The sequence below is a fragment of the Aethalodelphis obliquidens genome, unplaced genomic scaffold (genome assembly GCF_003676395.1).
Source record: "Aethalodelphis obliquidens isolate GAN/ISIS:26980383/991018 unplaced genomic scaffold, ASM367639v1 scaffold7, whole genome shotgun sequence".
In the NCBI taxonomy this organism is placed as follows: domain Eukaryota; kingdom Metazoa; phylum Chordata; class Mammalia; order Artiodactyla; family Delphinidae; genus Aethalodelphis; species Aethalodelphis obliquidens.
In genome coordinates, this window is record NW_020837951.1 from 32,732,845 (window position 1) to 32,748,049 (window position 15,205).

Genomic DNA, 15,205 nt, shown 5'->3' on the forward strand with positions numbered 1-15,205 from the left:
CTTGTGAACCTGAAAGTTCTAGTACAAGCGCTATGGAGAGCAGTGACCTCCATCTTGTCATAGCAAAACACCAAACATGTCAGTAGCCCCTTCCACACTCAAGTGCGTTAGGTAACTATTGATGGAGGAAACGTTTATACAAGAACGGGTTCTTGTACCCGCTACCATAATTCCAAGCCTCCCCCACCAACTGGGGACCTCAAATCTATATATAACATCGTCTCCACTAAAGCATCACCATCAGAGAGAGGGGACCCTACACCTGAAGGCCTGGGTCTAGCCAGAGCCCCACAGAGCTTGGAAATTTAATTAAAGCCTCCTGCCCTATCTTTAAAAGCACTTAAGTTTTGCACTCCATAATAATTGTGGGCTGTTTAACATAAAAATATTCTAAATTATTTTCCAGTTGCTACTGGACTCCCTGAGTTATCAACTGCTGAGTAAAATGGATGCAGGAAATAAACAATGTAGCTTTGCACACTGCTGTCACACAGCCAAGGACCATGAGCACACCCAGTTTGAGAAGCAGGTCTCTAAAGGAATGGCCTGGACAGGAGTGGGTAATGAATCACCCATCTCCCACCATCTCTAAAGGAATTGCTTCCCATGTGAAAACACCTAAGGACTTCCCACCCAAGTTATTCCCCCACAAGACCTCTCTGTTCCCTGGCAAGAGAATTCTGCATGTACTTGTGGATACACGTTCTGAATACAGAGATCCAGAGAGAGAAATCAGAAGAGATAATATAAGATCTAGATGAGCCTCAGAGCTGGTCCAACCCCTTCATTTCACAGACAGGAAGAAGCTTTCAAAGCCGAGACTAACTGCAGAGGGCAATTCTTAGAATCCTTTTCTTGTGTGACCTTCACAACCTCTCAGCCAGGCAGCTATGATGGCCTGGGAGGCTCTGGGTGGCCAAGGTAAGACCAGAGACTCTGCTCCAGGCTCTCACTCAGCCCTGCTTCCCTATCATTCTACTGCAAGTCTCTCATATACACTTCTCTTGGGCAACACAGAGGTGGAGACACTGTGCCCCTCCCTGAAGCCATAAACTCTCGGGTAAGTAGAGGCAAGAGCAGGGCAGGAAAGAGCACCCAGAGGCTCTCAGCCCATGGACCCTGGGCTATGAGCACTGGGCAGGACCCAAGGGGCAGTGGAAGCTGAGATGCTCACCCAGGGCCAGGCTCGGGAAAGCAGCTACTGGACGGAGGTCCTGCTTTCATGCTGGGGACCCCCCACTTCAGCCCCATCCCATCCTGTCCTGTCCCATCCCAGCCTCCCCTCCTTTACCAGGCTCAGAGAATTGACTGCTCAGGCCACACCAGCAGCTGCTTCCATCCTATCCTCATCCTGTTGCCTCTATCTGGAACATTCCACTCCTCTTTTAACCCACCAGCCCCACCCCCTTTCCTGGCTAAATCTATTCACACCTCAGATCTCATCTTAAAGGTCACAACTTGGGGAGACTTTCCTGACACCACAGTATTAGAGTGGCCAGGCATGTGCTTTCATAGCTCCCTGCACTTCTTCATAACACTTTTTACTGTTTATAGACATTTAGGGTTTTTTCTACAACCCTTTATTTAGTGTCTATGTCCCCCATTAGATTCTAGGCTCCATGAGGAAGGGAACCACACTTATCCTGTTCATCATTTTATAGCCAGCATGTACCACACTGCCTTGCACTCAGTAAGCAGTTAATAAATATTTATCAAATAAAAGTGAGTGAACAAATGAGTGAATGAAAAACCTACCAGGCTATGACAGGCAGGATGACCATTTATACCTAGAAATTTTGGCATTAATTCTATCCAACTCACCCAGCCATACTTGCAAAGTCCTTGCTTGCCTGTCTCCCTGCACTGGAAGGTCAATGATTCTGAACCCTGAAAATGAATGGCACTGTCCCGGCTCTCCCCATCCTTAGGTAGATGGGCTTGCAAGTGACTCTGATGGAAGAAACCAGGTACAAGCAATGCTGAGGGAGGCCATAGGAGGGTTTAGGAACCATGTCAGTTAGCACTGAGGTTGAACCTCGTCACCATGGCCATTACCCTTCATTGACAGATCGTGGTGTGCCAGGCACTGTGTTAAGAGCTTTGGGGACATGACTCCATGTACTCATCCAAAGAACTCTGAGATAAGTACTATTATCATCTCCACTCTACAGATAAGAAAACTGAGGCTAGAAGAGGACTAGTAAATTGTCCAAGGTCACCAGCTAGTACGTGCAAAGCCTAGAACCAAACCAGCCCTGCCTGACCCCTAGTCCCAGCACTTGACCACCACGCTACAAGGCGCGCCCCTCACTTCTGTTTCACTCCCATCAGCCAGGGGGCGAGGTAAGGTGTAGATTCTGATGCAGCAGGTCTGGGGCTGGACCAGGGAACCCTGCATTTCTAACAAGCTCCCCAGTGGTGTTGATGCTGCTGGTACAGGGACCATACTTTGAATACCAAGTCTATAAAGGAGAAAGAGGATTTCAACAGAGCAGGGAGAGTATTCCAGACTGTGGGGCAGCGCTAGCAAAGATAGGAGGAGGGAACATACTTGTAAATTCAGAGACAAGTGGAGTTCAGCGTAGTTGGAAGCCAGGGCACCGTAGCTGGAGCCAGGGCACCAGGAGCGCTGGGAGGGGAGAAGACGCCTTGAGCTCCAGCTCGAGGAGAGTGGAATTTAAGGTGCTGTAAGGGAAAGCAGGGAAGGGTTTTAAGGGCATGTGACATAATGGGACCTGCCACTCGGGTTGCTGTGAAAAGATGCACTAGAGGACAGAGAGATGGGAGGACCTATTGGCCAGGACAGGAAGCTGCTGTGACAGTCCCTCAGTGAGCACGACACAGGCCTGAACCCAGTGGGGCAAAGGGATGAAAGGAAGAGATTGGAAGCAACAGACCTTGCAGGAGCAGAATCAGTTTCTTCGAAACAAAGCTACAACACTCTTTCCAGGTGCTAAAAATTTCTCAACCAATCCATGCACTGCAGCGACAGTGCGGAGATGAAAAAGCTGATGGCAGATATAAATTTAGGTGCACACAATTCCAATAAAGTCTCAAACAAAACAACTCTTAGAAATGGGGCTCACCAACCAGTTCTTCCAATCATCCATACAGTCTCCGTGGTGACCCAACCTTTTCCTTTCTTTGCAGACTACGTATCTGAGTCCAAGAACAGAAGTGACTTGGTCAAGCTTCCCATGGAGGGTCCAGACCCCAGGAATCCTACCACTAGCTTAGTGCTGTGCACCTGAGAGCACTTCCTTCAGCAGAGAAAATGAGGACATTCAGCCGTAGTTTGATAGCAGCCCACACTTGCAAATATTAAACAAGAAAAACCATTCCACTTCTTCAACTGGAAGCTCATATTCTAATAAAAGGGGAGGGGGGAGACACTGAAATGAAGCCATCTACTCTAGACAGTTAAGCCTGAAATAAAATTAGAAAATGTGTCACGTGGAAAAACTCTGCAGTGAGAAATGCTTTCTTTTTTCCCTCCCTTTTTCTTTCTGTGGGAGAGTGAGCAATTTGGCATTTTAACTAGACAGGGAAGGAGAGCAGCTGTGGTCTCCATTATGTACCAAATACACATAGCCATTGGGCACAGTTCTGTATCTTGACCCATGGAACAGGATGTCAGTGAAGGATGGGAACTGGACCGAGCGCTACTGAGTTGAATCACCTCCCCCAACCGCCGCAAAGTTTGGGTGAAGTGAATTCAGATATCCTAGAATGTTCTCGCTAACAGTGCTTTTAGGACTCACCTGGTCCAACCCCTTCATTTCCCAGGTAAGAAAACTGAGGCCCAAAGAGAGCCAGTGATTTGCCCAAGACAGAAGAGCAGGGGGACAGCAAAGTAGAGCCCCTCCAGTGCCTCCAGTGTACTGGGGCCCCACCATGGCTGGTGGTGACCTGAATGAATATAGCAGGCTTCCACTGGGTTATTTGTTTAACAAGCATTGACTGAGTACCTGCCGGAGCCAGACATGGGGCTAGGTGCTGGGGGTGCAGGGAGAATAACCTTAGCTTGGACTCGCAGGGTGCCCCACTCCTGACATTCCAGCCACCCTGGGGGCTGTGAGCTTTCAGATCAGGCTAAGAGGAAGGATATTCTTGGAGATGAGGCCAAAACAGCACACTGGTAGGACTTCAGAGGGTCTCAAATGCCATGCTAAGGAATGTTAAAATCATTTCCTATGGCTGCTGTAATAAATTATTGCAAATTAAGTACTTAAAGCAACACAAATGTATTACCTTACTGTTCTGTAGGTCAGAAGTCCAACACAGATCTTGGATAAAAATTAAGCAGATCGTGCTCCTCTCTGGAAGCTTTGAGGAAAAATTCTTTTTCTTTTCTTTTTCTTTTTCCAGGTTCTAGAGGCTGCATGTATTCCTTTGGCTTGGGCCCCTTCCTCCATCTTCAACACCAGCAAAGACTGGTCAAGTCCTTCTCACCTCACCTCCCTCTTCCACTTTTAAGGACGCTTGTGATTACACTGAACCCACCTGGGTAACCCAGGATCCACTCCCTTTTTGAAGGTTAGATGATTATCAATACTAATTCTATCTGCAACCCTAATTCCCCTTAGTCTGGTAACCTAACATATCCACAGGTTCTGGGGATTAGGATGTGGACACAGTGGGAGGGCCAGTACTCTGCCTACCAAGGTTGGTTAGCATAGGAAGATGACAAAAGGTTCTAAGGCAGGGGGTGACATAATAAGAGCTGGTTTTACACTGCTGCTCAAACTTTACCGTGCATGTGAATCACCAGAGAGCTTGTTAACATGCAGATTCTGATAAATTGGGTCTGTGAGTGGGACTGGAGATTCTGCATTTCTACTAAGTTCCCAGGTGATACTGATATTGCTGGTTGGTGGACCACACCTGAGTGGCAAGAAGCTAGAAGACTCCCGTGGCTGCAGTATAGGGGGTGGGTGGAGAGAATGGAGGCCAGGAGACAGACCTGTTTGCTGAAAACAAAGACAGAACAAGCCAGGCACTAAGACTGTGCCGCTGGAAGGGGAGAAGCAGCTGGCTCACCTAACTTCAGATGGTTCTTTGTGTGACGCTGTTGAAACTGCATGGATTTAGGTGTAGTTTGTCATCGGCTTTTGGACTCTCTGTTCTACAGGATGCAATGGTTATAACTTTCCAGCACTGGAAAGGCATACCTTCACTTTTCTTTCATGAAATGTATTCCATCCCTGACGTATCTGTTACACCCAGCCCCTGCTCCCACCCGCTCTGGCCCCTCCACCATTAGCACCACCGTCATCATCATCACCATCACCATCATCACAGTGGATGGCTGGGGGTGGTCTTCCAGCAGAGCTGGAGGCTCACACAGACTCTGTTATGGTCCAGGGTTCTTAATGCTAGGTTTTCACTAAGATCTCCACAGCCCCAGGCTTTGAATATTCATTCATGAATGTATTCAAACACTCATTGTGTCCATTTGGTGCCACGTCAGACGCTGAGGAAACATGGATAAATAACATAGGGTTTCTGCCCTCAAGGAACTCACAGAGATGCGGGAACAGGAAGGAAAGAGGTACAGAACTTGTCACCAATTACAGGCCCTATGCGTCCCTTATTACTCCTCATAGTAGGAATTATTGTCCCAATTTACAGATAAGGAAAACATGGATAAGAGAAGTCACTGGCCCCGGGTCACTCAACAGACCTGAGATCTGAACCCAGGATGTGGGTTCTGGGGTCCAGTGGCAGCTCTGCCTCTCACCTGTCTTGCGACCACGGACAGGACCTTTCCTTTCTGGGACTCAGCATTGTCACTTTTGAAAGGAAGCCACTGGACTGCATTGCTTGTTCTCAACCCTGGCTGCACTTTAGAATCACACCAAGAGATTTTGAAATCTGCCCAAGACTGGACCCCAGGCATATTAGGAATCCTGGACGCGGGGAGGACTGGGCTTCAGATTCCTCTTGAATCCCCGAGGTGATTCTAAGGTGCAGCCAGGGTTGAGAACCACCAAGGTCCTTGTGACCTGAGCTCTTGCATTCTAATTTCCTGAAAAAGCCTCTTCTCCTCTAGCCCTACCACAAGGCCCGGGCCAAATGGATGAATGAATGGTAGGGGCGAGGGAGGAATCCCCAACTCCATTTAACTAAGGGCAGTTTGGAGCAGTAATGCTGGCTCTGTCCCTTGCACTGTTGTCATTTTCTCCTTTCAGTTAGAAAAATAGCATCAGTGGACAAAGGTGTGGTAAGTTAGGTAGGTGTTCTCTTATGCTGTTGCAGGGAGTATAAATTACTATGCCTTTCCAAAAAAATGCAATGAATGCCTTAAGAAAAAAAAAGGGCAAGCACTAGACCCAACAGTTTGTTTTAGGAATTTGTGCTAGGAAATAGTCACGAGAATGGTCAAGTACAGAGCTACAAGAATAGGGTCATCACAATAGTGTTTATGGACGTAAACAACTGGAAACAGCCTACAGGCCTAAAAGAGGCCTAGTTTAATTATGGGACATCCACATAATGAAATACTATTTCAATTACAAAGGATTTAGGGAAGAATATTCAATGTTCCAGAGGAAGTATCTAGGTAATTGTTAAGGAAAAAAATGCCAAGCAACAAAATACAGTGCACAGAATGATCTATTCGCATTGTAACATATGTGCACATTTAGGCACAGAAGATAAACTTGAAAAACAGTCCACCAAATGTTAGCAGGATTCATCTCTGAGTCATGCGAAAATATGCAACTTTTTTAAACTCCTTTTTTTTTTCCAACCTAGATTTTTACAATGACTATTATTTTTATTATCAGAATATTTTAATGTTCCTGAAAAATATAAATCTCTTCTTTCAAAGCTTGCTTACCTCCCTCTGCCTCCTCCACCTTCTGGTGGAGATGGACATCCCTGCTTTAGTGTTGAGGAGGCTTGCTTGCACCCTCATTAGGACACTCAGGACAAGGTCCACAGCATTCAAGCCAGCTGCTGGTCCCTACTACTAGATTGTGAGTCCTTCCAGGAAGGGCACTGGGTCCAGTGTGGCTCTTCATTCACCCTGCCACCTATCCCAGTGGGCCTCAGAGAGGGCAGGCAGTCAGGAGATATGGGAGGAAGACAGAAATCTATAGTAGTAGCCAAAACACAGAACAGGCCAGACAGTTTTGAGGACTTCAGCAGACGTTTGCTTTGGGAGGAGACTAGTTGCAAAGACCTCCTGGTGGTGGAGGGGGCTTTTAAGCTGGGCCTCATTTGAGTCCCTCAGTGATAGGAGGGGTGACTCCCAGACAGACCTAAGGCAGGGCTGCTCTCTGCAAGCCAGACTCTAGCCAAGCTCCCCAAACCAAAAAAGGGGCTGCCCTAACACCTGAAGTCAAGGGTCCTGCTCACTTAAGAGAGATATGAGGGCCCTCAGAACTGTTTTCTGCCCTGTCCAGTTCTTTAAGTCATCCATGGCATGCAACAAGTGTGAAATGAATTGGACTGGATAAAGTTGGGTTGGGATGGATTACACTGGATTAGGTTGGGTTGGGTTGGGTTGGGTTGAGTTGATTCTGATTGGAGATAAGGGGTGGGTTGCACTCAATAGGTGACCTAGGCCTCATTCTTGCCTCATTAGATCTTGCCCAGGAAGAGGTCTGGGGTTTCTCGAGGTTCTGCTCTAACCCTAGACATTTTTCTCTTAAATTGGGGTAGCGGAGGAAGGTGGTCAGTCAGCAAACTGGGCCTCTCCAACACCTCTGACCCACCTCAGCTCCCTGGGCTCTGTGTCGACAGCAATAGCTCAGGCCCTACAGCTGCTCCTCTGACTTTGAAGCCTTAGTTGCTCATCTGTTCTCCTTACTGCATATTAATGTCTTAAATTGAGTCTTATTGTTAAGATTGCCTTGCTTTTTATAACCCTCACCTGCCCACCACCACTATGACACTCCCAGTATCCAATCATATCATGAGAAAATTATGTGATAAATCAGTCTATGCTAAGGAATTCATAGCTTAATGGAGGAAGCAGGGGTAACTTCCCTTACCAGATTTTAAAACACGTTACAAAGCAACAATTATCAAGACCATGTGGGATTTTTTAAAAACACCACATACGCACAAGAAAGCAACCAATAGTATGTATAAAGATTCCACAAAAAAATTCTATTATTAAAAGAAAAATTTTATATGATGAGCAGAAGCAATACTAGGATGGAGGAATAGTTTACATTTTAATTAGTATTTCAGGGAATCCTGGGTACCACTTTGGAGAACTGAACTCAGAATACACTCTATGTAATCTGTTTAATCAATGGTTCATTTTAAATGGATCAAGCTGTAGACATTCCAACAAAACTCGAAAATGAGCTCAATATTTAGCTAGCACAGAAAGATAAACGTGCAGCTTTTGACAAAATAGAGGCTTTCAGGAATAAGATGAGTGGGATAAGCTAGAAAATAAATTGTTTACACAAATAGATGTAATGAAAAAAAAGATAAAGAGCAAAGTAACATTAGTGTAAATTCCAGCCTAACCAGTTATTAAAGTCATTAAAGAAAAGAAAACTAAAAGCCCTATAACGTGCCCTGATTACTCAGCCATGGCCACTCCACAGCTGGCAGAGCCATGGAAGACTCAGGATGACTTAGACACTGCAGAGGACATGATAAATCGGCACATTCTCTCTAGACCACAGTCTGGACCTGCCCATTCCTTCCCTCTTTGATTCATTGAAAGATTTGGGGAGCATCCACTCTGTGCCAGGCCCTCTAGGTTCTGGGGTTCAGAGTCGGGCAAGGCCCAGTCCCCACCTCACAGAACTTCCTATGTAGTAGTGGGAGCAGACAAGTAATCAATGATCACGGTCCAGTCTGGGAAGCCCTGTGACTGAGAGATGGTGATATAGAGTGTTAGCCCAGAGGAGAGGCACTCAATATGCCTGGTAGAACAGGAGGACTTCCCAGAGAGGAATCTTAAAGGATGAATGACGGGGTGCCAGGTGAAAAGGGGGAAAGGCATTCTCAAGAAGGGACTGGCCCATGCAAAGACACAGAGGTGGGACAGTGAATATCTCATCCAGAAACCTGCCAGCGAGCGGCTGGTGTGAGCCCAAGTCAAGAGGGACATCGTGTGAGTAGAGAACAGGAGGTAGGCGGAGGCCAGACCACAAGGGGTACTTGGGGGCAAGGAGCATGACTCCATCCTAGGTACGTGGAGAACCCAGAGAGAGCAATTAAACTAAGGAGCGGCATGATTCAATTTGTATCTCAGAAAGATCCATCTAAATAGATAATAAGAACTATCCAACTAGTTCTGTTATTTGATGGGCAAATCTGTTTGAGGGAATCTAGTCAAAGGAAATAATCCCCAAAGAAAACAAAGGCCATTTGTCTGAAGATGTTTCCAGCAGCACTATTTATCATAATGACAAAATGGCCAAAGTCCACGTGGCCAACTCTGGATGAATGGGGCATGATCCACACCCTCAAGGTGCTCTCATAGGAAGGAGAGAGAAATAAACATACTGTCAGTACAGGGGGGACAGTAGTGGCTTGTGCCTGGAGAGACAGGTGAAGGGCTGTGGCGGTTTAGTGATGAGAAAGCTTAGCTGGGGAGATCCAGGGAAGGCACCCTGGAAGAGGTGCCGTTTAAGCTGGGAGGTAGAATAAGGCCCTAAAGAGAAACAAGGCGAGGGAGTGTATTTTAGACAAGGGGATTCATCACACCTTGTGCAAAGTCAAGGAGACTGCAAAATCCCAAATATACACGGGGAGCTGTGTGTGGTTCAGTGTGCCAGGGGTTTTCAGCCTTAACTCTGCTTTAAAACATATAATGACAGGACATTATGCCACTACAGGCATTCCTAACTTTAGAGAAAAACAGAAATTTAGCCAGTAATTAAAACACTACAATCATTCATATTCATCACAACTTCTAATGGTATGTGAGCAACATGAGCTCATTACAGGCTGGGGCACAGGTAAGGTGGGAGGCCAGTGATGTAAAATCTTAGGTGTGACTCTTACCCCTTTCTCTCTCACGCAGGAAAGCACATCAGCTGGCCACCAGCAAGAATGAGATGATTAGAGGGAAAACCTGAACCTGCCCTGACTGGTACTCAGAGTTTCCCCCAAATGGCCAAGAAGCACATGAAGAGATGCTCAACATCATTGGTCATTCAGGAAATACAAATCAAAACCACAGTGAGATACCACTTCATACCCACTAAGATGGCTGTAATCTGAAAAGTAGAAAATAACAAGTGTTGGCAAGGACATGAAAAAATTGGAACCCTTGTACACTGCTGGTGGGAATGTGAAATGGTTCAGCCACTGGGGAGAATAGTTTAGGAGTTCCCCACAATTTAAGCATGGAATTATGATATAATCCCGCAATTCCACTGCTAGGTATACAACTGAAATAATTGAAAACAAGTACTCAAATCCATGTACCCAAATGTCATAAAAGCACTAATCATAATAGTCAAAAGGAGGAAACAGCCCAAAAGTCTCCATCAATGGAAGAATGGATAAACAAATTGCGGTAAACAACGGACTATTATCTGGCCATAAAAAAGTGAAGTCCTAATACATGCTCCAACATGGATGAACCTCAGAAACATTATGCTAAGTGAAAGAAATCAGATGCAAAAGGTCACATATTGTATGATTCCATTTATATGAAATATCCAAGACAGGCAAATCCATAGAGACAGCAGTTTCGTGGTTGCCACAGGCTGGTGGAGTGGGGATGGGGGGAATGGGGAGGGACTGCTTGATGGGAATGAAGCTTTCTTTGGAGTGATGAAAAGGTTTTGGAACTAGAGATGATGGCTGCACAACACTGAAAATGTACTAAATGCCACTGAATTGTCATTATGAAAATGGCTAGTTTTATGTTACGTGAATTTCACCTCGATTTAAAAAAGTAAATCAAGATATCCAAATGTCCAATACATATACGAAAAGGTAATCGACTTAATAATCAGGAAAACATACATTAAGATGACAGTAAGATTCTAACGTGCACCCATTAGAACTGCTGGAGTTAAGCCCACTGACAACACCAAGTGCTGGGGAGGAGGTGAAGAAACAGAGGCTCTCCTACCAGCTTGACGGCCGTGAGCCCTGGCACAACCATAGCGGAAGCCGTGCTGCCATTGTTCATTTGGAGGGCCTGCCTGCCCTGTCGGCCAGCACCGCACTTCCACGTGTACAACCAACGGAAATGTGTGCACACGTGCACAAAGAGACGTGGACAAACAGCATGTCAGAGACACGCTACAATATTAGCCCCAAATGGAAACCACCCAAATGTCATTGGAAAAAAATGGATAAATAATGGACAGTAAGTTAATACAGTGGGATACTGTACAGAAAGGAAGATGAATTAACTACAGTGAAATGCAACAGCATAAATGAATCTCAAAACTTAATATTCAGGGAAAGAAGCCAAACACCAAAGGAGACACCCCACATGTATAAAGCTCAAAAAAAAAAAGAAAAACTGAACTTCAGAATTTGGGGATCCATGCTTAGGTACTAACATTATTTTCTAAAAGGAAGGAAGGAATCACCATAAAAGTCAAGGGGATGGTTACCTCTGAGGGGAGGGAGGGAAAAATCACAGCCAAGGGGCACAGGAGAGCTTCTGGGGGCTATTCCATTTCTTGACCCACTTACATGAAAGTTTGCTTTGTGAGAAATCATGGGACTGTATTTTTGTGCGCACTTTTCTGCATAGATGTTATATTTCACAATAAAACAGTTTAAAGAAAAGTAGATCATTTGCACATATTAACATTTTGTAATCAGGAACAAATTAGTTATGACACCACTGCCCCCGTCTCACAACAACTTCCTTATCTTCTAAAAGAGCAGGCATTCCAGTGACACTGTAACTTTACCAGCTCAGCCCTCACCCACTAGGAGCACAAGGATTGATGCGAGGGATAAGGGGCCAACTGACAAGGGTCTCTTTAAACCGGGTGAGCCAGAAAACCCTCAGGAGCTGAGAAGCCTGGGGTCTCTGGACCACGTTTCCTCATCTGAAGCACAGTCCCAGTACCCAGCTCCTGGAGTGATTGTGATGATTGAGTGAATGAAGGATGAACTTATCACACATATGAAGTGGTTTACAAGTGTTAGCCTTATTAAACTTCATGCCAGATTTAGTTTACAAGAGGATATTTCAGGTCTAGGAAGATTCTCCCCTCGAGGGACACTGAATATCCATCAATCACCCATCAGTAACGGGTATTCCTAACTTTAGAGAAAACCAAAAGTTTAGCCAGTAATTAAAACACTACAATCATTCATTCTTCTCCTGAGGGTTTCCTGGCACTCCCTTTTTACATTAAGGATAGGCACAGGACTTCCTCTGTGTTAGAAAAACAGCCCTGACCTGGCATCCAGAGAGCCAGCCTACAAACGCAGGAGGAGAAAGAAACACCAAATTTTCTTTCCCCAGACCTTCCTCATTTTGGGGGTGGGGCTGCAGCAGAGTTCACAAAGACCACAGAACCTGAAGCTGCCCTCTGCCGCTGAGTTGGCAGTACCTCATATTACATGCAAAACTGCAACGTTCCGACACGGGCCACGGTGCTGAGAAGCCAAAACTGTGCTCCAGCTGCCCTTTGGTCTGCAAGAAATGCCAGGCTGGATGCTCTGGCAGGAAAAGTTGTCATTGTGTTTGAGTCTTGCTCCCAAGGAGGCAAGGATCTGGGCTGTCCCAGGCTTCCTTCAGCACACGAAGAGTTAACCATGGCCACTCGACAGTCCTCAGTTTCCTTCACAGAGACAGAGGTTGTGTTCATTCCCCCCCACCCCAGACCCTGTCTCCCAGCACACTTATTCTATGGAGACTGTGTACTAATCTCCTAAATCCAAAAGCAGTCCGAGGCTACTATTTGGAGAGTGGTAGCTCTCCTGCAAAACTGCATGGAGAAAGGGCTGAGCAGGGAAGGACCAGAGTCTAGAGACCTTGGCACCCAAGCCCTGCCTTTTGCACAGGCCAGTTCCTAAGCCTCTCTCACCCTGAGTGTCCTCTTCTGTAAAAATGTCTGCATTGCTTTCTAACACAGCTATTGCAAGGATCAACCTATAGTTTCGATCACTTATTTTGTGCCCAGTATGTGCCATGGTGTGGAAAGCATATTATTTCTAATATCTCTTTTAATCTGCACAGCATTCCTAGGAGGAAAGGTCGTCTAAGTATTCCCCTTTTTCGGATGGGGAAACTGAGGCAAAGAGTGGTGAAATTCATTGTCCAATGGCACCTAACACAGCCACAATTCAAGCCCAGGAAGCCTGAACACACTTTAACTCAAAACTGTTTTAACTCAGACTCCACTAGTCATGCAACCGCCTCTGGGTCCTGGCGGGGAAAGTGAGACCTGGGAACAGAAGGTGCCAGATCCCCTGGTCCCCAGTCCATAGCTCTTCCCATCACACATGGAGCTACTGCCCACGATGGATGGGACTCTCCAGGTAACTCAGGGCTAAGTTAGGCATCAGGGCAATTCAGTCCCGTTATTTCTTGCGCGGCAAAGCACCAGGTGTCTCAGCTGGCAGTCGTGCTTCCGCACCTGTGTACAGAGAGGGCACCAGCTCTGCCCTTACAATGAGCCAGCCAGCACGCGCGACCTGAGCGCGGGCCCTGGGTGAGCTGGAGCTAACTGTCCCCGCGGAACCGCTGGCGCTGTCACTGGGCTTCCAAAGTCCCCCTCTGCCCAAGATTGGAAGGGCTGCGCCTAGCTCAGACACCTCGGGTGCCCGGACAGCGCTCCACCCGCTCCGGCCGCCCAGAGACTCCCATTCGCCTCTCGAACCCCCGGCAGCGCCCGGGGAAGCCGTGGCAGAACCACCAGTGCGCACCGAGAGGCGAGGACTCCCTTTTATGTCCAGGAATGAGGCGCGCACCGCAGCCGCGCCCGCAGCCAAAACCAACTTCCCCCGGGTGCGGAGGTAGCCGGTGCCACCCTCGGGCCGGGCTGCTTACCTGTCGCGGAGCGGGTCCGGGTGACAGCGGGGAGAAGCACGGAGATGGAAAGCAGCCACAGCAGGCGCCAACACTGCGTGTCCCTCCTGCGAGAAGTGGCGGAGAGAGAGAAAGTGAGGCGGCCGGGAGGGGCCGGGGGGAGCCGGGGCGCGGGGCAGCGAGTCCTACCTTTGCGCCATCCCGCAGTTCCGCGAGCCTCCGAGGGCACCGGGCCACCGAGCTCTAAGGACGGCGACGGGCTCTGCGCGCGGGCCGCTCGCCCTTCCTGCCGGGAACAAAGGCGGCGCTGGGCAGGGGCAGCGGCAACGGCAGCGGTGGGCAGGATCCGGCCCGCGCCCTGAGTCACCCGCGCTCTGAAACCCGACTCTGCCGCGCCCTGCGGTCCCCCGTGCGCCGCGCCGCGCCCCACCTCGGGCAGTGCCGCAGCGGCGCACTCACGTCCCGTGGCTCTTGGCCGCGCTGACCACCTCCCCACGCCACTCACCCCCTCGACAGATGCGCGCCCCCCAGCCGTGGCTTCCACCCGGGTGGCCTTGTGTAACCGAGAAAAGCCCCGCGCCCGCGCTCTTGTGGGTCAGAGGGCAGCTCCCTCCGGCCCTCACGTCTGTGCCTGTCCGGGCTGCTTCGCAGACAAAGCACTCTCTTTACGGGCCAATGAAATCCTCTCACCAGCCCAGAAAGGATGGAATCGCTCTGATTTCCCTAAATGACAACGAAGAAACTGAGGCTCAGAGAGAGGCAGTGAATGTCCCAAATTCACACAGCTGGATTGGGCTCCTGACTGCTGTGCCTCGCCCTGCACGCTTGACACACAACCCCCTTGAATGCCCAGGAATGGCCCCCTTGGGGCGGCATAAGTGATTCATGTAAATAAACGCAGCAAAGAGAACCCTAATAAAAATTTTAAATTTATCTACTATTGCAAGGTTTTCCTCTTTATACCTTGCCGGCACCACCATCCTCCACCACCAGAATGTAAGCTCCAGAAGGGCAAGAATTTATATTTGTTTTGTTCTCTTCTAAAATAGTACCTGGCAGTAGGAGATGCCAATAAACAGGGGACGAATGAAGGAACACAATTCTTAGGTGAGATACCACTCCAGGCACTGTGATGATCGGGGACAGAAGAACCAGCCTCAGCCTACAGAAGCACACATGGGTAGTGTGCATGGTTGGCGGGGAGGGAGCAGAGGGCAGACTATTCCACCTCTACAGATCTTAGCACAGGGCCTGGCACTGGCTAAACCCTCA

General features: G+C 47.9%; 1 protein-coding gene across 2 annotated transcripts in view; it reads right to left on the reverse strand.

The window, feature by feature from the left end:
* COL15A1 (collagen type XV alpha 1 chain) overlaps positions 1 to 14,843 on the reverse strand; it is a 106,326-nt gene extending 91,483 nt beyond the window's left edge. The window contains exons 1-3 of one of the 2 annotated variants that reach the window (XM_027105384.1): positions 14,439 to 14,843; positions 14,123 to 14,219; positions 13,955 to 14,040 (exon numbers count right to left, since the gene is read on the reverse strand). In XM_027105384.1, coding sequence (XP_026961185.1) covers positions 13,955 to 14,040; positions 14,123 to 14,133 — 97 coding nt within the window. In that variant the 5' untranslated portion in view covers positions 14,134 to 14,219; positions 14,439 to 14,843. Of the gene's footprint in view, positions 1 to 13,954; positions 14,041 to 14,122; positions 14,374 to 14,438 lie in introns of those variants that run through there. The other variant, XM_027105386.1, reaches the window with a different exon arrangement.
* Between the last annotated feature and the right edge of the window lie 362 nt (positions 14,844 to 15,205).